Source organism: Perna viridis, chromosome 8 (genome assembly GCF_037379345.1).
Source record: "Perna viridis isolate PV_CMFRI_1.1 ecotype Kerala chromosome 8, ASM3737934v1, whole genome shotgun sequence".
Lineage (NCBI taxonomy): Eukaryota > Metazoa > Mollusca > Bivalvia > Mytilida > Mytilidae > Perna > Perna viridis.
The window spans coordinates 24,610,418-24,636,699 of record NC_142452.1 but is presented as its reverse complement, the minus strand read 5'-3'; the positions used below and the strand labels follow the sequence as shown (position 1 = coordinate 24,636,699).

Here is a 26,282-nt window from a genome sequence, read left to right as displayed (position 1 = left end):
TTACAATTTAAAAAAAACAGTAGATTGCTATGGGTAGATACGTAGGAGAGGAATGGGGCATGGGCTTGGCACCCTTTTGTTGGTTGGAAAATGTTAATTTTGTGCAAAATTTGGACAAAAATGCGCAAATGGTAGCCAAGAAACCCCTTGTTGTCTAATTTTCTTGATCCATGCCTGTTTTGTAACTAAGCTCAATGGTCCCAGATCACAGATTTGTCACCAAAGTTTACTTCCACAAATATTTGGACGAACTTTGGACTTTTCCTGATAACTCGCACGAAGGAAATAGATCATAGCTTAAACTTAAGTTGGAGACATTCCAAATGAATTTATCATAAGACTGGCAAAATGCAGAAAGCGGAAACCAGAGTCATATCGTGTTTGCATTATATTTTTATATTTTTGGGCAAAAAAACAAAATAAAAAACAACAAAAAACGCAAAACGACTGGAGAATTCCATCGAAATTCTCTTTACTAGTGTTATCCTTAAATTAAGTTGCTGAACAAATGTTCGTGGTAAATAAACAGTCAGAATTCCGTTCTTCCATAGTCCAGGAAGTCATGTAAGAAAATAGCTCTCAAGCCAATCTCTAGCTGTTATTTCATATCATAAATCGAATTTCTGCTAGTCCCGTCGACAAAGTGTTCAGCGACATCAATTTAAACGGGTTTCAGTTGCAAAAGTTGCATGGAATTTTTTTCAGACCTGAGCTGAAATAATGACCGCGATGGTTATTTCCAAGTTGATATCAATGCCTCCGAAAACCAACAAACAGCGCTGCACTCTGAACCAATCGTTCTTACACGGACTTCATGGTACATTGTGCATACACTTTTGAACTACTCGGCATGTGGTGGAATATGTATGATAGCTGAAAGCCCACCTCTTGATTAATGTGTAGATTAAGTGAGCTAGATTTAACAGTTGTTTTGCATGACAATTGGAAAAGAACCCATAACTACACTAACTGAAAGTGAAAAAGAGCAGATAACGCTTACCTTACCGGTGCACCTGGTTCATGCTCCCAGTTTTAGTTGAGTCCGAGTTGCTTATTTTCTTTTGTTACTTGTATGTATTATTTTGGTCATTTTATGTTCTTTGATGTGTGTGTCTATTTTCCATGTCTGGTCTTTGTCCCTGGATTACATTCTTGTGATTTCCGCTAGAATCTTGGTCCACTGAATACTCTTTCAACGTTTAAGGCTTTATTTATTTGGTTAAACCAGCAACTGTGTAATAAATCGATCTCCAAAAGATCGATATGATATCGTCAGCCAGTGCCGATGTACATTTTTGAACATTTTGCCTATTAAGTTTTTGTAGCATGTGTCTACATTGATATTTCATATATTGTATTCCTTATTTTAATTATGTTTTCCCTGTTTATATTTATTACATTCATTGTTATCTCTGATTATAGGAAATAATGGTATGAATGAGTGTTTTATCTTTTTTTTTTGCTAACGAAGCTAAAAATCTTCTTTTCAAAAAAAAAAATTGTATTTATAAAATTGGACCATTGTCCCTCCCCAACTGAATACCTTTTATTAACCGAATGTTTGAACCGTTTAGATTCCCTCAGAATGCACACATAATATTGATTACTGTACTATAAATCTATATACTTATGTAGTTATTATTTTCCAGATTTTATGGACTGCGAAGTTTTCTTAAACGAATTCACTTTTTAAAAGAATAGATCTCAAATAACCAATAAATTAATCAGCTTTTCACAATGACAGGCGAGGTATAAAATGGTTCCAGCTAATTTCAGGTTAGGACGAGCGGTATTAGCTACCAAGGTAGGCACTTCATAGTTACATGGCCGAACTATTTGTTGATAATTGGCTCTAAGGCGTCTGCAATTGATTTCTTTTTGTTTCTGTCTTTGTTTAACGACTTGTTTCTTTTAGTGGTTCTTTATTTGGATCAGAAGCTAATGTATGCCTCATTTATTATGACAATGGAGATTCCATGCTTAGAAACCGATCATTTGATTTTGAGGTGGGGGCTTGGAAGATTTCTTCGGATGAACAATTTATTTTTATCTCAAATTATGCAAAAGAGTTCAGATTTTTAACAAGTACTATTTTAAAAAAAAAGATAGCCGGCGCATTAAATTTGTTCTTTTTACTTGAATTTTTTTATATTTCATTCAGTAAATAATACATGGCAGCAATTTCATATTTGGATAGTTTTTCGAACGCCATAAGTTATCAGTATCTGGCCAATCGGGGAACAGAATTGCGATCAGGTGACTTGCGTTTCCTTGGAAGAGCGTCTTTAAGGTCAAAGGGTAAAAAGCAAAACTGCGTCGGAAAAAGGTCCAAGTCTGAATATTTATTTTAAAATAGCCCTTCAGAATCTAATGGTCATCCCCAAACGACGGCGTGTTTACAATAAATTGATTTTTGGTGGTGGTAGAACACCAGTGAAACCCCTAAACTCCTGTACAGATGGTTATTATCTATTATTACAATGCTTAAGCGAAATGATATGCAGTAAACCCGGAATCGGCTATCGGGAGACAGGAGACATTGATGTTACCTGCAACAGACCCATGGAGAACATAGGCTTCTATGCCCACGTGACTGCTTTAGGGACACCCCAGCATATTAAGCAATGGAATTCATTAAACTCTTTGAATCATACATAGGTTTACTTTCGAAAAAAAAACTTTACAATTGAGTTAGATCTTTTTTTAATTGGTGCACTTTCTGACGGTTTTATGCACTTATGAGAACTTCTATGAACTTCTACTGAATGATTAATTAGTCACAACTCATTTTTATACACAGGTGTACAAAGCTTACTAGCTCGACCATTAGAGTTGGAGCAAAATGACTAGAACGGTTTTAGTTGTCGTGTTCATGGCCTGGTTTGTATGTGTGTTAAGTTCACCACATGAGAGATTGATGAAATTGCTGAAAAATCATAAAGGTATTACTAATATCATTAGTCCGTCCACAGGTTTTTGCTCCCACCCACAAATAGGCAACCCGGCTATCGTTTTTAAACACGAAAGCCCCTAGGGTGCGTCTTGACAGATGCGCAGTATTACGGTACTCACGTCTATCAACCAGCTAAGAATTTTTTTTATTTTGTTTCGTAAATAAATATAAGTTCAATGGAGATGAATATTTGGGTGCTTTGAGCTCTGAAATTAATACACATTTCAAAGACAAAACATTTTGCATCATTAATGTACGTTAGATACAACGGAAAATGCGCGATAAAGGTTCATCACTGGTCTAAAATACGACTGATTAATTGTGAATTTGGAGACTAAAATCAATTGCCAATGAAAATACATAACGCCTTTTGATAATTCATGCATGAAAAGGACAAAATAATTGCTTGAAAATAACCAAAATTAAGATATTATGTCAATTTTTACTTTTTGGTCAATTTCTGGTCATATTTAAGGTAAGGAAAGGTGTCCACACCCTAGAAGAAACAACTTCATATTTAATTAATACATTCACTATTACATAGTTTATCATAAGTGAAAATATAATGTTGTTTCTTGGGTGTGGTCATAGTTTTCTGGGTGTAAATAAGTCCAAAAACAAATAGTAACAAAACTTACAATTCTTGTGCATTATGATATAATTGCAGTGAAGTGGTAACACATAGGAATTTGTGTTCTCATATTTTAATAAATATTTTACTATGCTGCAAACAATTTTATGTAATTACAAAAATGCTGATATTTTTTTCATAGCATAACCTTATGCATCTACATCTTTCCTAAATACAAGATGGGGGACACTTTAAAAAGTCCTGCTGCATTCCATTTCAGAACAAGAGACAGGCAAACGCTCCAACTACTATTATAGTGGATCTGGTTCCGGGTCTGGTTATGGATCTGGATACGACCCATACGACTGGTACTCATGGTATGACTATGATAGCGGATCTGGTTCCGGCTCTGGATACGACCCGTACTACGACTGGTCCTCTTGGTATGACGGGTTTGACTATGGTAGCGGATCTGGTTCCGGGTCTGCGTACTATCCAGATTATTGGTACGACTATGATTGGGGAACGTGCGGTAAGAAAACATCATTTATTTTAAAAATTATATAATTATTTGATAATTTTCAGTTACGCCAGAACCAATAACTAAAGCGATATTAAATTTAAAGTAAAGATGTCGTTCGTTAAATAGTTTAAAGAGTGCTTAAAATAAATGAAATTCTTACTTTCATTATTGCTTTTAAGAAAGAAAACACATTTTAAACCAATGCAAAATTTCGATTCGTAGGGATCTAATATTAACCTAACCATAGACCTAAAATAAATACAGTGAAACAAATGCCCAAACCTACTCCAGCAGTGCTAGAGGTTGTCTGGTTCTGACTTGGTGCCACCAAGTATGGAGGAACGGAATTTCAACCTCTTACATTGTAGGAGTAGTCCAAATCGATCAATTAACTTTTGGACTGTTAAGTTCTTAGGTTTAGACTGGTGTTCAGTTCCTTCTGGTTAAACGTACAAGTTTTATAAAGTGACTTAAATTCTAAAAGTGTCTGGCTTAGACAGCTTTTCGGTTTTTCAGGGGTCGGTTTCACTGTATTCCAGGTCAATGTTATGTCTATGATAATTAAACTCGTTGTTTCTGGAGAAATAATAGTGCCACTATTGGTCGAGCAATGTTAAGAAAATGTAACTACTTGAATTCCAACGCCATTTTTTCGCAGCTGACGGGGAGGTGGAAGATATGAGTGGGAATTGTGTTAACGTAGATGACGTTTGCTCCGACAGTACTTGTTCAGAGGATGATTATCTTTGTTTGAGTAAGGCATATCATATATAAGCCGTTGAATAACACGTCTCTTATTGTGCTATCTTCAGAAGAAATGTATTTATTTTTAAGGTGTGGTTTCGGATAATACTTTCATAGATTTTATGTCATTGCATTTTTTTTTGTTCTGACCACCACACGGCAGCACCAAACTTAAAAAAAAACTTTTATCAAGCTTTCATGAAATCCCAGAACTTTGATTTCAATTGAAGTCAAGGAAACTGCAGACTTGATACATGTAGTTTATATGAACTTCTTATAATTTTTTTTTCACCCTAAGCCTTTGTAATTGGACAACTGTCTGACCCGGATATTTCTTTTTGTCATAACTCCACATAGAATTCAAATGGTCGAATACGTTTTAATTATTTCTAAAGATGCAAAAATGGAAGCGAGAATGTTGATGCGAATAATGTGTTAAAATAAAACTGAAATTTAATTGATATTTTTTTAAAGTAAGTACAGCCAGGGAGTGGTTAAATCTGAGGGTTAAGTCCTAAAACAGTGTATTTTTACGCGTAAAATATTCAAACAAATTTATTATCATTCACTTAAGGCTACATGTACTACTACAGAAGCATGAAAAGGGGACTTGCAAAGAAAAATATAAACGAAAATTTCGACGACAAGAAAATCAAAGCAAGGGCTTTCCACATGGCAAAAAAGAGGGAACAACCCTATGATCTACTAAAAGGTATGCCGAAGGGCCGAGAAGAGAACAAGCGCCGCATTAAACTGGAAAGAAACCTACAAGGACTAAGAAAGAAGACGTCAGTGAAGGAAAATATTGCCGATATCATGCGATCACTGACACATAAAACACCGAACGGAAACCGTCTGCACAAACGTCAGAAGGTGGCCCCTGACAACAGACAGTAAAAGATGAAAGACCGGAACTAATTGCATGTCAAACGAACTCAAAGCTCTCCTCCACCACCAACGAAAAAAAGAAAATCTTGATCTGACATTTTCCCTCCAGCTCTTTTATTTGTCAACACTCTTGACCATTGATTTTTGTAAATTTTGATGGTATACCTTATTAATGTTTTTCAGGCGTCTTTTCTTGATCCAAATTAAAGTATTATGCAGTAAAATGTGTTGTACGCGGAAAATCAAAACAATACTATACTGTCACAAACTCAACAACATTTATTATGTAGCTAAGTTGGTTCCGAGAATAGAGACGGACTCGCTTGTCAACTCACAACAATGAATTCCATTACCGATAAGCATTCTTTCGGTGTGGGGGTGCAAGATTGACTAGTGCACACTTCTCCTTCCGTTGATTTTTTTTTATTTTTGTGCCATTTATAGGGGAAAAAAATTCTTTATCATTTCATATAGTGAACACGGTAAAGTCTCACAACAAGAAATTGATATAGAACCACAATGATATAAATCCACATATCAAATATGAAATTCATCCATCGAGAGTCGTGAATTACCTCGACGAAATATGGACAGACGGAAAGGTGGATTCCAATATACCACCCACTCGTGGAGTAGCGAGGTTTTATTTGATACCCTCCAAACAAATTACGTGTCCGCCCGTCTGTCCGTCCTCCTGATGAGTTTCCTTTTAATGACTTGAAAACGGATTAAACACTTACAAAAAAACTTTGTACAAAATGTTACGTAACATAAAATACAGGTTGTTCAATTTTCAGCAAAATCCAAAATGTAGTTGTCGAGTAAGGGCATTTCGATTTTTTTCCCACCCTCTTTCACCATTACCTGTCACCGGTATCATATACTGTTCCATTAATACCGTGTTTTTGTTTCTATTGTACATGCGGTGAGTTAAACACATTTTCCACCAGCCAAAATTTCTTATCCAATGAATTCGATGTAAAGTTTTAAACACAGACGATAATGCCATCATCAACATGTTTATTTTTTTCTCCATGAAAATAAACATGGGCAAAAACTAATAAAAGCACACACAAGTAGTACAATTTAGTTACACGTGGTATGTTTCGTGACTTATCTTTTTAAGAATCTTTTTTTTCAATACTGGAAACTAACACAAAAGTTGAATTTTTACTTTATTTACAGCATATATACAAATAAACATATTTCAATGGTATCATACAAATTGGTGATCAAGTAAATCATGGAGTTAACTCAATTAAAAATAAATACTGAAGTGAACATTCTCTTTTCCACTGTATTTTTGATTTGCACATTTCTGATTTTAAAAAAGATACAATAAAGAAAATTTGGAGCAGTTTGCACGCAGCTAGTTGTATGCACATTACTTATAAGATTTTGTTGCCTCTAGTAAACATTAGCAACAATTCATGTTAAAATCTTTTTAAAAATCATTCCCCCTCACGAAGCTTATCAAGTTTTTGGCACCAAATGTTGCAATGAAACTCTAAAAAACTTAATAGTACACATAAAAACTGACACTCCTCCACATATGAATCAGGCAGAACCAATTTACACATGGCATCACCCATCTTCCTGTGTTCTTGACCCTGTGACCTTTGACCTTGAAAAATCACACTACCATGAATATGCATCAAGATTAGTCATTCACAGTAAAGAATGATGATTAAGATAATGATCCTACAATGAGAAATGGGTGGGGGAGCAAAGGAGTAAAGAGGGGGGCAGAAAGTGGTTATTGGATACTGGATCAAGAGTAAAGTTGATGGATTTTCAGGGGTTTTGTTTTGCTTTTCCAATATATATGTAACAGGAAGTGAAGGGAGAGGAAACTACTACCCCAACGTCCTTTCGGACAAGTGAAGGGAGAAGGGAGGGAACTACTACTCCAGTGTCCTTCACCCTCAAGTAAAGGGAGGAGGGGTGTGGGAACTACTACCCCTGTGTCATTCACAATAAGTGAATGAAAATGATATCAAAATAAAAGTATATATTAACATATTTGTGTCTTTAAACTTTGAATAGCTTCATATTAATTTATGTGATAAATCTAGGAAATTTTTACCAATCAATATCTGTCACAGTATGAGCAACTGAATCATATATCATCATACATGTATGATGAAAACAAATCACTACATTCTCGATTCATTTGTGGAGTACAAACTATCATTATCATAAAAACAATTTTTAATGAATTAGTACAATGGAATATTGAATGAATACTACCATTACATTTTGCTGATTCTGAGCAACCTTTTATCACTTTTGAAAACAAGACAACCTCTTTATAAAAGTTTAGTTAAAATTATATGAATCGAATGATTACTAGTAACTGTTTCTGGACTAATAGCAGCTCAACAATGTCAAAATTTTAAAGACTTCCATTGCAAAGATGGACCCAGGAGGTGTTCTGGGGATTGGAACTACCCTCTTTGTGAGTTATTTGAGAAAAAAAAAACAATAATAGGCTGAAACCCCCCTTCTTTAAATCTCTGGATCTGCTACCCTGCCCACTGTAAATTTTTAACATCTATTTATCTGTAGTTTGATCTTTGATACGTATGTTTCTTCAGTAGAGAGGTTACTGACATAGAACACAAAATGCAGTGGTGTATCCAGGAAAAGGGGGAGGGGGTCAAGGGTTACTGTCAAGTATCACCCATCAAAAACAATATTGGCAATACGATATTTTCCTGAAGTGCTGCTCAAGGAAACAATATCTATTTTTATATAAAAGGGTGCATAGATATACTGGTAGTAAATTGAAAAGGCCTGTCTTACTTATGCCGTCAATATATATATATATATATATATATATATATATATATATATATATATATATATATATATATATATATATATATATATATATATATATATATATATGTGGAAGTAAGATATTGTAGTACTCTACAAAGGAAGAGCCACAATGTTCAATAATAAAACAAAGGTGAATATACACAAAAACAACACAAAAAAAAAAAAAAAATCGCTTAAAACAGACAATATACTGGTACTAGTATGTAAAATATTAACAAAATATGATACCTTTAACACTAACTGGCATCAATAAAAAGCTATATGCAACATTGTAAATCAAAAAATGTTCATGGTAATTTATTTTTGAAATTGTCACAGGTAGGTTTGAAAAGTGCAAAATGAAAGTGAAAGTAGAGAAAATAGCCTTTTATAGTTCATGACTACATTTTCTTCCCAATCTTACTGGACTCCCCCCTTTTTTAGCGAAAAATTAAATTTCTCTATGTCAGTAGTATAACTACATGACAAATATTTTTTTGAATTAATTTCTATGTATTTTTTTAAAATTAAAAAAATATGCACTTCAAGACATTATTATACCTGTAACACGGAAAATAACTATCTTGAATTCTTTCCTGGAAGAAAATTATATAACAATTTGGAGAACCATCATGAATTGAAAACTGTGTACAAGTAGATTAGTACATTCAGCAATGACCATAAAAAAGATGTCATGAAAATTACTGTACGAAAAGATAACTACAAAAAATGCGGAAAATGTCTAAACCCTGTCTACCCTAAATGAGAACAAAGTATTAAATGTAAATGAACCAAAAGTACCAACTGTTGTCACTAATAATTAGTAATATGGCAAAATTTCCTACCAAATTAGTTTCTATGGCAACAGATGTTTGTTTTGATTTTTTTTGACTAGATATGTACAGTACGTTTTACAACTGTATACAATGGGTATTCATTTTCTCAACATTAATGTATTTTTGAAAAATAATGTCTCCTTTAATTCACAATTGTAAGTAAAGCATAAAAATGGCATGAGCAATTTATTTAGAAAATATGCCAAGAATTAATTTGTTTATTTCTTCTGTGTTAGAAAATACACTGGTATGTGTTTCTGTCTAATAAAAGCTTAAATGCAATAAAAACTTAAATTGTTTAAACTTTCTTTTCATAAAATTTGAAAAAAATACTGTACTTTCAAAGCACCAATCAATCACACTACACCTATACAAAAAAATATTAATCTCCCTATTTGATGCAAAATCAAATTCAATAATTAATCATTATAACAGATATTGAGAGCACCAACTTAAAGACAGACTAGTGGATAAAACAATAACTTCTCCCTAAATAAGGGGAAGGGAGACATCATTTTACAGAACCACTTTAGAAATATTCACATGCTATATGCTTTTTTGTATTGATTAACTTCAAAATCATGTAAAATTGAAAAGACCTACTACATTGTATATTACAGTATTTTGAATATACATATTTTGTATATATTGCACATTCAATTTGATATAAGTAATTGAAACCATCAAATTTACAAAAAACATGACCTGTTTATAAGGTAAAAATGTTATCTTTATCAAAATGAACGTTATGCAAAAACTATTCATAACAACCAACCATGTAAAAGCTTTAACATACTTCACAAGTATTTTTAAAAATGGCAACATTGCAGCAGTATACATGGGTATCATGATGATGGAGATTATTTGCAAAAAACTGCTGACAGGAATGGAGCCTGAGTCACATCTAGTGGGCCTGAAACATGAATGAATCAAAATCGTCAAAATGTCTTATTGTAGGTACAGAGCAGATGTTCTAGGAAACCTTGTATTTCACTATAGGTTGAGAAATAAACATTGTCATCATTTGAGTACAAAAAGCTCCATCCCTGTTAGGCAAAACCTTATCATATTACCAGTAATTAGTTTTTTAAAGATACCTTGAGTATCTGAATCACATGACCTGAATAACACTTGTACAAGTACATAACATAGCATCCAAGCTAGCCTAGATAAGGAGAACAGAAACTCTCATAACTTTTAATTTGCCAGTCTTCCCTTTAAATGGAGAGAAAAAAATTATTTCCATTATAACTCATTTTTATCTAAATACCTGTTTTTATATCTATTTAAATTAAAATGCTTATTTGAACCTAAAAATAATAAAATCAAAATAGCATATATATCTATTATTTTATCAAAACTGTATAGAGCATAGCTATTTTTCCTTTAAGATTTTGATTCAAAGTGTTAAAGTCCTCTCTTTTTCAAGATTGTGCCCCCTCACATCTAATTTTCTAGCTGGATTATCGAAACATAATACAAATTTTCCAATTACACCATTATCTGCAGATATATATCATCACTAACAACAGGAATCTTCTGTATAACATGGTATGCTATAAAATGAACAAAATAAGAAGAAACATTTTCCCAAAATGAAGTGATATACAGCCAACCATCATTCAAATTTATCATATCAAGTCAGGTAAAAAATAACACAAGGTCAATCCTATGATCCAAAAGTTTCCTGAGAAGCATATACAATATACAGGAAACCATCAGAATCTTTTTCTTTTTCATACACTTCAGAAATGGGTGTGGTATTGCTGACCAGAGTTCTGTTGTTAACTAACAAATAGAAGGCTTGGGAAGGGCTCAACTGTAATCTCCGCCTAAAAAAAAACATGAAAAATAGGGCATAAATGGAACATTAAATGATACCCTGCCACGTAAAGGTGAAAAAAAAGGAGGATGAAATTAACTGCTATTTCTTGGTTGGTTCTTAACAACTGTGCAAAGATTGATCTGTTCTCAAGTTATCATGTGGAATTGTTGGGGGACAGACAGCTGGATGAAGGCAACTTTTCATAGGGTATCACATAATACCTTTCCACTTCATGTAAAAACAAAACATTAATTAACTGTAAATCAGGAAATTTTTCTTGCTGTCTTTTTTTTCACTGTTTCTTTGATAAATCTAAATTTGCACAGTTTAAAATTTGCGATCTCTCTCTATACATGCTATATTGTATAATAATGTTCTTTGAAGAAAATAATACTGCCACAAGAATTTCAGGATTTACAAATGTATAGTAAAACAAAGGTATGTAGTCCTGGCAACTTACATTTATCATTTTTAAGTGTCAGTCTCTGTAAGAAACAGGCAGTGGGTGAAACATGGTATGAAAAAATTCATCATTTTGATAGTGTAATTTGACTATTTACACCATCATAATCAAGGAAAAAAGACAAGATTATCCATATCATGTTGGTGCATCAAATTATAATTTCATTGAAATGAACAGAAAATGAAATTTTAAGGCCAGATAACTCTGTTAATGACCTCATTTTTCTAACATTCTATTGAAAAATTTCATAGCAAAGCCAGTGATGCAGATATCAAATAGTGATCTTTTCAAATAGAGAAAGTATCCTTGAGTGATATTACAATGTCAGATCGGTGGGTTTTTGACACGCATGTTTCTGATTTTTCCCATTTTGCCTGCTACTTACAAACACTTACATTAAAATGGTAAGCTAGAAAAAACTGAGCAATGCTCACTAACTTGATAACCCCACTCCCCCATTTGATAACATACACCTTTTAACCTTCATTTTGATTTGGATCAAAATCTCAAATAAGAGGTGTATGGTGGGAACATGTATTAAAGATTCTTTGAAAGTTTCCTTCAATTCCATTCATTGGTATTGGAGGAGTAACGAATAAAAGATGGGTCCCCCTTGTCCCCATATTCACAAATGACAAAGTCTTGTTTTGCTATGTGAAACCCCCATATTGATTTGGATCCAATTGTAAAATAGGAGGTGTACAATGGGAACATGCAATAAAAGATTCTGTGAATGTTTCATTCATTTCTATTCAGTGGTGTAGGAGGAGTAATAGATAAGAGATGGACCCCTTGAGTATAAGAAGAATTGTGTATTTGCAAGTGAATGTATAAACAAATTGTAAAACCAACTCTACATTTGTTATAAAAAAAAAATGTACAAAAGTTTTAATAATTATAATCACAAGTCAACTTATTCGCATTTTTACAACACTAATTTACAGTACTGTAAATGAGAATTTTTTTATGGGATAATGTGTATAATTTAATGAAATCCTACAGTTCATGTACAATTCAAATTTTCATATCTATGAAATTGGCCTGACTCCACAGTAACTCCTCTCATATGAAATAACTCCAAAGTAACTCTACTCATGTCTAAGAAATTGGCCTGATTCCAAAGTAACTCTACTCATGTCTATGAAATTGGCCTGACTCCAAAGTAACTCTACTCATATCTATGAAATTGGCCTGATTCCAAAGTAATTCTACTCATATCTACGAAATGGGCCTGATTCCAAAGTAATTCTACTCATATCTACGAAATTGGCCTGACTCCAAAGTTACTCCACTAGCATGTACATGCATACCTGATGATTTTGACAAGCTCGCTCATATTAACATTATCTGGCACCAAAAATTTTGTCTTGTCCAAGAGTGGTAGATTCTTCTCTTTCTCATATCTTTCTATTATGACCTGCAAAAAAATTAACTGCGTGTATTTCAATTGCTGAAATATACATGTACATGTTTACCAAACAATGAACTCAGACATCTAACTTCTAAAATTGAAAATTTCAAATAAAATAAAATAAAATGTAAAATGGAGCATGGCCTGCTCTTATCTCAATAAATGAACATTCTGCATTGTAAAGGTATAAAAAATGACAAAATGACAAAACCAAGTGATGTAGTAAATAATGCATACTTTGCAAAATTCACTAAATCAAAGAAATTCAATACATCTTATGTACATGTATGTGTACTATTATAAAAGTACAAGAATATGCACAAATCTACCTAATGTCATCACTAGAAAGAAATGAAGATACACAGAGCGCAGCCCTCAAAGACCTGGCCCCTTTAATGTCCTCCTTTTTTTATTTTCAAAAAGCCTTTTAACAGTATCACAAAAGCCATTTCTATGGAAAAAAAAACTGCAAATGACTTATTTTTTTTATTTTTTTCTTCAAGACAGAAAAAGGAACAGATATAGCGAAAATGTAACAAATACACAAACGTACATGTATAAACCTTAAAAAGCCATATATACAGTACACGCATACAGCCAAATACTTGTACATGTATACATCTTTTGCTAGGTGTATTAAAAAACTTGACAAATCTGAGGGTCTGACTATTACATCTAACACAATACTAATACACATTAAAGTGCCCTCATCTTGTGCCCTTCTATTTTCAGATTCCAGCTGGAAAACTCAAATGAACAAAAATATAACTACAATAAAACTACATGTAAAATTTACTTGTGGTTAGTACTTGAAGTACCCCCCATTCATATAACAATGTTTATCATTCAGGTAAGTTGATATGTAAATACTGGGTATCATATCAAGATAACGTCAGCCTTGAAGCAATACAGTGACAGGATAAAACTCAAAATGCACTACTGATATCAAATATTCACACTCTAAATTGGTGGATAGTATACAATGTACATGTAGTTGACTAAACTGGTTTAAATTAGAATTAACCTTACATTTTTAGGGTCTTAAAAGGGAAAAGGATTTAAAAAGTATCAAAAAAAAGTTTCAAGTCATTGACTGGACATCAGGATAATGCTCGTTTCTAGCCCCTAATTCATAAATAGTTTAAGTAATAAAAAAAGAACTCTTGAAGGTCATGTACAAGTATGCATTTATATGTATCAGGCACCTGGAAGTACAATTTCAAAGAGATTTTTTTCAATTTTACAAAGGTTTTTGTCTATATACAACCAAGATGTTGCCAAAGATGACAACAGCATGATACCATCATACTTATATAACCCTAAATTTTTCGTATAAAAACATAACACCGGATGATGCCTTGAAACAAATTTCTCTATCAAGTGATTTTTATGGATATTATTTTTACTTCATTTTTTTATGGTGAAGTTAATTATTAACAAAATAATACCAATGAGGAAGTTTTATAATTGCCATAGAAACTGCTTAACAAATACTTGATTTTCAAAGAAAAATGGCCTCGATTCTTTAAGTGCTTTTATAACTAGTTGTAATGTTATTAAAAAAAAATTATAAAACCAAAAAATACCCCTTTTCGAACAAAAACAATTGTCAGACATTGGGCCAACTAAAACTTCCCTTGTCTCTTTTTTAAGATCCCTAAATAATAGTCAACCAAGTAAAGACAAAATTGGAACTCACTCATATTTTCTGACAATGCACAATGTACAGGTAACAGGAGGCTCAAAAGACCCTGACTTGCTCACCTGGTTTAATTTGTCACATTCTATTTTTTGTAAAAGCTGCTATGGTTTATCTTGGACAAAAATTTTAAAAAATATATAATCATAAAAACTTTCATTGAAATCTATCCAGTAGTTTCACAGGAGAAGCTTTTTGAAAGTAATTAAATCAAAAATAGCTAAGAAACCTTCAACCAAAGACTTTTCATTCCAACATCAGTAAACAGCTTTTCACAAAAATTTGACCACTGATAGATTTCATCATGCTGTATACTTTCACCCAGTCAAAATTTGGCTAAACCTTACAGTTATAAAGATATATACAAAAAACTGTAGTCTGACCCCTATCTTTTATATTCAATAAAGACAGACATATTTTTTTCATTGATAAAAATTCAAGCGGTCATCTCTTGCAGAATATCCTAAGGAACAATCATACCAATTTTCATTGATATCTGGCCTGCAGTTTCTATCAAGAAGAATTAAGAAGGTACTATAATCAAAATTAGCAATAAAAACCACTTTAACCCCACATCAGAATTTGGCAAAGCCTATTGGTTTTTGAAAAGTATGCAAAAAAAAAACTGCTGTCTGACCCCTAAGTTCTACTTAAAGTAATGAAGGGCATGATTTTGACAGATCAAAAATCAACTAAATCAACTAAAACCAAGAAAACGTTAAATGTCCTTTCAAAGTCAAGTGTGTTTTTATTTTATCTACATTAAACAAGAGTAGATCATTTATGGAACAAAAGAACCACAATTTGAACAAGGATATGCTTGCTTGGTTTTTCTATTCTTATTTCATGTTAGAGCTTTTTGTGGAAGTATAAGACAACATATTATCTGTTCTGGCCTTTAATGCAAATCTGATCCAATGCATCCTTCCTCTGATTAATGGCTCCAAAAGAATACATAGGCAACATAATTTCACATAATTTTCACTTGAATTAACATATTTTTTGTAACCAGGTTCACATGAAATTTTACATAAAAAAAAAACACGGAAGCCAATTGAAATTAAAATCACATGGATAGCATGTTAGGTCAATTACATGTTGTGTATCCAATTCACATGAATTTCATATGAAGTTTTATTCACATGAAATCACATGAACAATATTTGCTGGTGTAGATGTACCTACATTTGTTCACCTGTTCACAAGTTCATGAACTAACAACAAACTTGTTCACAAGTTCATGAACTAACAACAAACTGACAGAATTTCTAGAGAGGATTATGTTGAGAGCTGCTATTATTGAGTACTTTTAAAAAAATAAAGAATTAGACTTTATATTGTAAGTTTTGATAAATTCTACCACTGTACTGGGTAAGGGTGCACTATACAGTTATATTTAGGTACACTGTTACGCACACAAAAATTTGTAAAACTTCAAATTAAAAGTTGAAGTTTGGTGGACATACTGATTAAATGTACATGTAGTTATACATTAATAAATAAATGGATGTAATGTATGTAATGGTAAACAAGTGTAATTTAAATGAAGAAAGGTATCAGGAATGTTTCAGTCCCCTGCCATATTAGATTCTCTCCTCAGCATCAGCTGGTTGATTTCCAAAATACTCTATTTCTCACCAACTATAGGAACTAAAAAGTTAGAGAAAATGAATATAAAAAGGTGTTACTATTATTTCCCTTTTTTCACCTCCTCAATGCAAGCTTCCATCATGTGTTAGTTTCTAAGTGCCAGATATTTTATGGTATATGTTAGAATTAAAAAACTTCCAACAGGAGAAACTAAAAAGCAAAATTTACAACAGAAGCTTTTGTTGATGTTCACTTGATGGGTGATGGGGAATCAGTAACTTTTCTTGATGTTCACTCGATGGGTGATGAGGAATCAGTAACTTTCCTTGATGTTCACTTGATGGGTGATGGGGAATCAGTGACTTTCCTTAATGTTCACTCGATGGGTGATGAGGAATCAGTGACTTTCCTTGATGTTCACTTGATGGGTGATGGGGAATCGGTAACTTTCCTTGATGTTCACTCAATGGGTGATGGAAAATCAGCAACTTTTCTTGATGTTTACTTGATGGGTGATGGGAAATCAAGACTCCTGCTGCTCCATGATGTTCATTTGATGGGTGATTGGGAATCAGTAATTTTCCCTGATGTTCACTTGATGGGATGATGGGAAATCAAGACCCCTGCTGCTCCTTGATGTTCACTTGAAGGGTGATAGGAAATCAGTAACTTTCCTAGATGTTCACTTGATGGGTGATGGGAAATCAGTAACTTTCCTTGATGTTCACTTGATGGGTGATGGGAAATCAAGACCCCTGCTGCTCCATGATGTTCACTTGAAGGGTGATAGGAAATCAGTAACTTTCCTAGATGTTCACTTGACGGGTGATGGGGAATCAGTAACTTTCCTTGATGTTCACTTGATGGGTGATGGGGAATCAGTAACTTTCCTTGATGTTCACTTGATGGGATGATGGGAAATCAAGACCCCTGCTGCTCCATGATGTTCACTTGAAGGGTGATAGGAAATCAGTAACTTTCATTGATGTTCACTTGATAGGTGATGGGAAATCAGTAACTTTCCTTGATGTTCACTTGATAGGTGATGGGGAATCAGTAACTTTTCTTGATGTTCACTTGATGGGTGATGGGAAATCAAGACCCTGCTGTTTCCCAGGAATTTCAAGGAAATCCTTAACAGGTCTGTGCAAGAGAGAAAGTTAGCAAAAAAAAATTGCATCAAAACACTCAACTACTATCTTAGTAGGTAATGATTCAAACAGTCAGTTGATTTAAATAGTGTTTTCATTCCCTATCATACATATATGATGCATCACTATGACACAACCCTCAAATTTGACACAGCTCTGAATTTGGATGGTGAATAAATGTTTGACACAATATAAGATTTTAAAATTGATAAAAAAAAAACCTTTAAATTTGCAATAAGATTTACTGAAGGAAGACAGAAGAAACAACAATTTTATACAAAGATGAAGACAAGTATTTAATTCCTACTAATTTTTAGACTGTAATTCTTAAATCATTACTGCCATAACCCTTTAAAGTAGACAAACCTTCCTTTTGCGGTAAAAAAATCTTGTACTATAATTTCAAAGAGATCCATACACCTTTAGTCAAATTTGTTCAACAAGGAAAATGTCTGTTTTTGGCCATTTATTGGTCCCTAAATCCTAAATAGTTCAGTCAATCAAAGTGCTATCAGCACTGGAGGTTTTTGATTCTTGTGAAAATTATAGCATGAAAAAAATTGTGAAGATTACATGATGTGAAATAAAATTACAGTAACAGATTATTTATTATACAATGTACTATATTAAAACCAATTTCAGCTTAAGAAAAAAAATTCCTTGATGAACATAAGATTTCCAAAAACTTAACAATTATATCCATTTGAATTTTCCTGCCTATTTTATTTGGTTGAAATCACTGCTCTTCACTTCCTGTTTATTAATGATAAACTATTAATGAAAGACTGGAGAATTTGACTGATAAGTGAGTTAAATGGAACATGCTTAACACATTTTCTGCTTCTTGACACATTACTGCAAGAACTAAATTTCCTAAATACAAATTCATTACTAAATATGATCTTTCAAGGCCAAAAAGGAGTCCCTCAAATCTTCAGTTGATATGAAGACTAGATCTCAATTCCATTTGCAGAAATAATAGAATACTATTGAGCTGAATAATTGCAAGAAACATATTTACTGGTTATAAAAGATGTATTGAATGATATAAAAGGAATCACATTTGGACTATATTTTTGTGTAGTGTTCAGAAATAGTAGGGAAGTTCCAGTAATAGACCGACGACATAAGGTATTTTGATAAATCAAAAACCTAAAAATCACAAAATCAATCTCAGCCTGAACTTTTTAGCATGGATACTTGCGCACAATTTTAAATTGATCCTTAGACTTTTACTCAAGCTATTTTTCGGACACTAAATCTCTAGAGATGAAGAGGCTAACCAGGTCATCAACAACAAGAACAACAGTTGATACCATTATAAAACCAGGACCCAAGACCACAAATAATTACTTAAGTCTGAGAAAATTCTTAACTGTTAGTGATATCATCAATTTCAAAGACATTGATTGGAGTTACATGTACCATAGATGTTAAAAATATTCTCAGACTCAGGCCATATAAAAATAAAGTATACTTACAGGAATTTTATCTATGTGCTGAGTTCTGATGGCTTCTACATCTCTGCTTCTCTGTTCTGAAACAGAAATGGTTAATTTAAGAAATAAATCACAGAAACTCCATTTCATCATACAGCCTGCTGGGACTACTTTTCTGACATCACAATGCAAATTAAGGGAAAGAAATATTCTGTTTCATCTTTTATATCTTCGTGACACATATCATTATTACACATACATTTACTATTAAAAAGAATAAGAAAATCATAAGCTTTTTACTGGTATATAATTATATGTACTTGTGTCTGCTCACATATCCTGATTTTCAGGTATCTATCGGTACATGTAACTGGGATCTTGGGTATTTTTTTAACTCAAGGTTAGGTGGAAAGTATTTTATCTAGCTTCAGCAGAGTAATGTAGAACATGCATGCAAATTCCTTGCCTTTATGCAAAGTTATGTCCTCTTAAAGATCTGAGAAATGATCAGTGGCAGAAACATTTACAAGGGGGTCTGGGTGTGGAAACCCTTTCAATGGAAAATTTTGTTTATTTAATGAAAAATTTGGACAAAAACGTGCAAACAGCCTAGAGTACCTCACTTTTTTTTTCTGGAACCTCACCAAATCTCTAGATCTATGCCTGAGAATTACCATTTCACTGAATTTAAAACTCTTGATAAGGGGAATAACTCTTTAACAGAATATGAAGTTCAAGGCCTTTCAGCTGTATTTACTTGCTCAAACTAACATGTTACATGCGGATATTTTCCTGTATCAATTAATCCAAATCCTGATTACATCAACTTATCACTCTTCTGCGCTGATCAAAGGCAAATATTAAAAAAAAAATATATCAATTTTAAAAGTGTTCTTTTTATGCTGTTAAAGTATCATTGACATTCATGTGTATCTACTTATAGTTTTGTTCCTGTACATTAATATTAATTGAAAATCTCATGATAGGGTTTGTTTCTCTTAGAAAATCTTGGTCCTATACTAGTAATACATGTACATACATATAAATGTTGTAGTTTAAAAGATTTTAGTTTTAAAACGTTGCAGATGATTAGCTTAAAATTAAGCACTCCTAAGATCTTTATTTGTATACTAAGCTTAACCTATCATACAAATGTACTACATGTACAACATCTATGTTAATCTGATGATTTGTCCTCTCCTTTTTTGACACAGTATTCTGTGAAGGCCAATTTATTTGTAAGTATAAATCAGTGTTCTAGCTAGGATTTTAAATTAGAAGGGAACAGAGAAAAGGGCATTTCAGCATGTACACAATGTAGTGTGCATTTTCAACCAATAAACTGTTATCACAGAGATATGGTCTTGCCATTATAATAATATAAATTCAACCATTTGATACTTCCAAAGTAGACAGATATCTTAGGTATAGTTTATCAATTGCATATATGGAACTGTGACTAAGTGATAAAATCAAAGTTAATGGACATCTCTAAAACACCCAACTCCAAGTACTATTTTGTTTTGACAACACAATAACAGAATATGACTGCAAATTTACTTTAAACATAAATTCCTGACAGTAGGCAAATCCAAATATACTTATTTAACACCTCAAGTTTCATACCAATCCTGCAAGTCTTTGAGGAATTGGACAAAGTTTTGCTGAAACCCTTCAACTTTTGCCAAAACATAAATTCTGATACAATGCACATCCCAATATGGTACTCTAACACTCCATTGAGTTTCATTACAATCCTGCAAGCCATTAAGGAGGAGCTGCAGACAATGCCTATGTCAAACAGCCGTCACTTCTACTATTTTGCCCAAACGTAATTTCCTGACAATATGCACATCCCAATACGGTAATCTAGCACTCCATTGAGCTGTCATTCATAACGTCCGAGCAGCAATATTTCAGCTATATTCAGACGATGAACATGAAGTGGATGATAAAATGAACATGAAATGATGATGAAATGAAAAAGGGATGGGACACAAGGACAATGGGGTCGACAAATTTTGATTGCCACTGGAAATAGGGAGAGGTGGGTACGGTTGGGCAATTTAGCCTCCTGTGGCAGAGCCCTATGGTTCCTACTCCGGGAGAATACCACAGTAGGGTTCTTTCACGTGCGAGGAACTTGGCATCTTTCCCAACACAGTACACCACTATGGTTTGCGGTCAGGTTTTCCGTATTATAGCCTGACAACCCCAGCATGTAACACGCAAGGAGTACCTCATTCCACCACCTGGGGCAAACATCCCAGTTGCTCTGTGGGCAAAGTGCCCTATCCCCCGGCTAGAGTTCTGAGCACTATTTAGTTGCCTTTTACGACAAGCTTAGTGCTGCTGCAGGCCTATTCTTTTAACACCCGGACCTGCATGGGGCCATCTAATAAGTGAAATAAGCACCGTTGTTATGATAATTATAAATGTTAAGTAAATAGTTTGTACATGTACAAATAGTGTACAGAGCCGTATTGTAAGTATGCACACCTACCGATTCTGAGCACCATAGCTGGAAGATATATTTGGACTGACTAAGGGGTTTTTAACCTCCTTGACTACCCTTTCTCTCACATGGACGGCTTATATAATATATATCTGACAAGGTTTCACACTAACTTCATTTGTTCGGTGGTCAACAGGACTACTTAGAGGTAAAATAGGTAGTCTGCAGACAGTAATGACGGTTCTGTTCTTAAATTTTATGAAAATGAAGGCAAAATTTAGATAGCCCATAGGGCCACAATGAAAAGTAGTCCTCTAAAAAATTAGGGTGGTACAGGACTACCAGACTACTGCTAGTGTCGATCCCTGTCTGAGTATTTGCTTAAATAATATATTAGTAGATAAATTAATTTGATTTGTGACAAGCTTTCTGATTGGTTGGTTCTTTATATGAAATAACTTGGTTTGGGAATGTATGCACTTTTTATTAAAATAAAAAAAACTCTTTGGCTAATACTTGTATATTGTACATGCAAGTGTAAACTGCCACAAACCATGTTATTCCATTAGAATTAGAAACATTTCTCAAATACCAGTCCACATAAAATTCAGATACAGCCAATAGTAAATTGATTCATGGTCACGAAAAACCCACCAAACAAACCATGCATGTTTAATCTACATATGTTATACTTTCACAAACAACAATCTTTTCTGCATTCAGATCTGCACTTTTTAGAAAATCATACATACATCTTCCACTAAAATCAACCAAATGAAGCCAAACCAAGAACAATGAATCTTGCAAAGTGCTAATTCCATGTACAATCTATATAATTTCTATCTCAAAAGTGTAACACCCAAATGATAAATCAAGACTGGTTATGTGGTCTGTATCTGATTCTGAATAAGAATTTGTAAAGAATAAGTAAATTTGCAAGGTTTTTAACATACATGAATCACCCCCTGTCTGATCTTTAGAAAGACTGCTACTTAAATAGACAAATCTTTCCTCTAACAGATGATATAATGAAAATTAATCCAAAAAATTAGATTATTTAATATTTTTTTCAACGAGAGGGAGTTTCTCACGCCTATCTCGTCAAGTGGCTTTGCGGCAAGACGACATGAGCATGAGAAACTCCCGCTAGTTGAAAAAAATATTTAATGATCTGTTTATCGCTGTTTTGCTGAATTGTAAGGCATTAGTTTTCTTTTATTTTCAGTTTTCTTGACCTAAAAATGTCAGTTTGATAAGCACTGCAAAATTTCCTTTCGGGACTATTTTTCAGCAACATGCTACTTGATGTCACGTATGTTGTGCAGCTGTAATACACATTTAAAAAAAAAAAATCAGTTAACTATGACGATCACGTTTAAAATTTGTTAAATAATTTTGGGATTTATTCATTCTAATCGGGTAAGTTACTGTTACAGTATTTAATCAGTTTCCATTGTAGACTAGAAAATATTGCCACAAATTAGCCATTATCTCATACGCAGTAAACAAACAGATGGTTATTTGAGTCGTCAAATATTCCTACGCTGTTGCTTGTATGTCACGCGAGGACATAGAAATTAGCGATAATTTTCATTCTCACTTGACTGGCGTCAAGATTGAAAATTATTTTTTGAAAGGGATTTTAAACAAAATAGCAATTACAACAATTACCAGCAAAACAAGGAGAATTTGTGTTCCTACCATCTCTTTATTGTGACCAGCTGTCTGTATTATAAATCTGTGCTTGTTATCAAAGTAAGTTTAGAGCAGGATTTTTATCATTGTACTTATTTTGCATGTGACAAGCATATATTTCAATGTTTAAATAACTGCAAACTATGAACAAAAATATAAAAAAAAAATTAAAAAGGAGTGAACACTAAAATGACTATAAAAATCAAGTTTATCAAGTATCACTTACTCCCTCATGAAAACATGAACTTTGTAAAAATACTTTATCATCCTCCAAAGATGGTTAAAATAAAGTAGACTGGTTTAACCTTTTCCAGATGCACACATGTACCTTAATCTGGCGCAATCACAAATTCTGTTTTTTTTGTAATGAAGAACAGGGGCCTGTGGGTGTGGATAATACCTCATTAAGGTCAGGTCAAGAGGTGCTGATTGACATATCCAAATCAGCTCAATATTGCATATACAATACAATACATACACATGTATGATATAATGTTCTTTTTATAATGTCATCATTGTGATTTCCTGTACACCTTTAAAATCCTTACATGTATATGCATTCAAAATTAAATTCATATTTTAACACTGATTTTCAACCTACACATACATGTACAAATGTGCATTGTTTAATAAAATAAACAGAGATAATTAATTAACTGAGGCATTCCTAACTAAAGTCAGATGATAATTATAACCTTTTTCCAATGTAATACAGTAACCTCAATCTGATGCAATGACAACTTTAGATTTTTTTTTTGTAACAAAGAATAGAGGCCTGCGGGTGTGAATCATACATCATCGAGGTTACGTCAATAGGTGTTTACTATAAACAAACGTGTTTAAATCAGCTCAACATTCCATATACAGTATCACCATTGTGATTTACTGTACACCCTAAAAATCCTTGAATGCATTCAAAATTAAAATATGAATTTAATTTTGAATTTGTATTCTTATTTTGATTTTCAACCTACAATTAAATAAACAGAACTGATTAATAATGGTCTGACATATACATGTACAAGGATACAAAGATACAGATACATGTACTATTTATGTACATATACATTTGTATATGTAGAAGGCATTCCTCACTAAAATTAGATAATTAAAATGCACGCATGACCAAGAATTTCACTTTTGCACCGGAACCAAGTTAAACAGAAACAATAATGGTGTTGGATGACCCTTGTCATTCATTCATTCTTAAGTACGTGTAGGTCAGCATCACATTCACAATCACGATTATTTTCTTTGATATTTAACAGATGAATATCCAGGCTATGTGTATAAAAACAGAGCATGTACAGTACACACAGGGACAATTGTTTCTCTAACACTCAAGTCAGAGTTTTAAATCCCTGTTTGTCAGTGAAACACTGTGTCAATCAGATTTCATATATTTTCTGGTTGTTAATTGTAAATGGAGAATCACTGACCTGGGTGTAAAATTCCCCCAGCATGGTGAAGTTAATCTCATTGATCTCCGCCTACAATATGGACATTGGTATTGTTTTTGAAGACCTGAGCTTCCGGGTCCCTGACCTCCAAAGTTCACTGGGGACCCCCGAAAAATCAAAATGGAGAGTCCAGAGGACTTGTGAAAATTCTCAATCCAATTGCCGAAATCTACATGAGTAATGTGAGTCAACTGTTGAATCCAAGCCGTCAGCACAATAAAACAGTGGTAGAGATGATAAGCATGTGGTATTAACAATTGACAAACCTAATGTGAAAAGACAGTAAGAAAATTATAAAATAGATATTTATCATTGATTAATACTTCACAAATGTACTGTAGAGAGTTATATTATATAATTAATTGAAGTCCATTTGATGACCAGACACACATCCGAGATTTCTAAAAATAGATAACTAAGTGGGAGGTTTATCAGGGGATTGTTTTTATACAGGAGTAAACATTAGTCCGCATCATTTGAAGTTCGAAATCATTTAACTAAACTTATCAATGTAAAATAAGAATATATATAGGTTGTTTTTGAAACGCATTTTAAATAAGAAATGTCTCAAGAGTAAACTGGAGGCATTTATAGTGGTTGAACAGGACTGAACAAGGTTGCCACATCATCCTTGTTTGGACGTTTTAAAAATTATTAATGACATGTACAGTTTTTAATGACATGACTAAATTTCTATTTTTAACCTAACTGTAGTGCTCTGAATTAACTGAGGATATACATGTACATATACATCTAGCTGAGAAATAGGAACAGATTATACAATATCCCCATTGAGCCTCATTTAATTTTACGACCGTTACTATATACAATCGGTTGGTGTTGGCTAGGTGAAACCTGGGTGTTAAACACTGACTATGTCAGTGTGACACCGAATTTCACTCAGGTCGAACTTAAGTGCTAAAGAACCATTCCACTCTGAGTGTAGTGTACATGTAGGTCAGCATTTACATTTACATGTATGACAATTTTTTTTGACATTTCAAAAATAGATGAATATCCAGGCTATGTGTATAGAAATAAATATGTCCATCAATTGTTCTCGAATTTTCATCGAAGGCTTAATATTTTGACCACCAGAGTGGGGTTAACCCAGTATACATGTGTAAATGAACACATAATCAAGAATTTGACCTATACAAATAAACCATGTTAAACAAAAACAAAAATAATGGTGACTGATGACACTTGTCCTCCAATCATTCCTTAAGTAGACCAGCATTTACAATCATGATCATGTTCTTCTACACACCATAGATGGATGTCCAGGCTATACCATAAAAAATATGTCAAGCAATTGTTTAATTTTTAAAATTTTTTATCGAAGGCTTAACACTCTGAACAGTGGAAACTGCCCATCTTATGCAGAAACTGCACTGAAACCAACCTAAAACTTATAAGAATAGCTACATATCCAAGTAAATTGATGCGCAGACTTATAACACAATATTGTACAACACAGTCAATACTTTTTTTTTTTTTATCGTAAACGAAAATAACCCAAATAACCTCCTGATTTTTCAGTCAACCATTATCTGTACAATTGTCATGCTCGAAATAAAACATTATTCATCTTTATAAGCAGGCAATAGTATTACCAAAACTTCGTTTATCCTTAAATCCAATAACTTTGCTCATTTTCTTTGATAGTGAGGAATTACGACGGAAAATCTAAACCGGATGTTGTTACTTTCTATTTTGGATATTCCATTTATTTGTCAATTGGTGGCATTGTATG

General features: G+C 33.1%; 2 protein-coding genes across 2 annotated transcripts; one reads left to right on the top strand and one right to left on the bottom strand.

The window, feature by feature from the left end:
* The first annotated feature begins 1,684 nt into the window (after nucleotides 1–1,684).
* LOC148609941 (uncharacterized) lies at nucleotides 1,685–8,479 on the top strand. Its single transcript, XM_088541552.1, has 5 exons — nucleotides 1,685–1,804; nucleotides 2,801–2,942; nucleotides 3,805–4,056; nucleotides 4,706–4,801; nucleotides 5,366–8,479. Exons 2-5 carry the CDS (start codon nucleotides 2,843–2,845, stop codon nucleotides 5,686–5,688), a joined length of 771 nt encoding a protein of 256 aa, XP_088397678.1. The 5' UTR covers nucleotides 1,685–1,804; nucleotides 2,801–2,842; the 3' UTR covers nucleotides 5,689–8,479.
* Nucleotides 6,842–26,282, bottom strand: LOC148609940 (microtubule-associated protein 1 light chain 3 beta-like). Its single transcript, XM_088541553.1, has 4 exons — nucleotides 26,143–26,282; nucleotides 18,959–19,014; nucleotides 12,937–13,043; nucleotides 6,842–11,170 (listed from the first exon to the last, which is right to left on the bottom strand). Exons 1-4 carry the CDS (start codon nucleotides 26,180–26,182, stop codon nucleotides 11,008–11,010), a joined length of 366 nt encoding a protein of 121 aa, XP_088397679.1. The 5' UTR covers nucleotides 26,183–26,282; the 3' UTR covers nucleotides 6,842–11,007.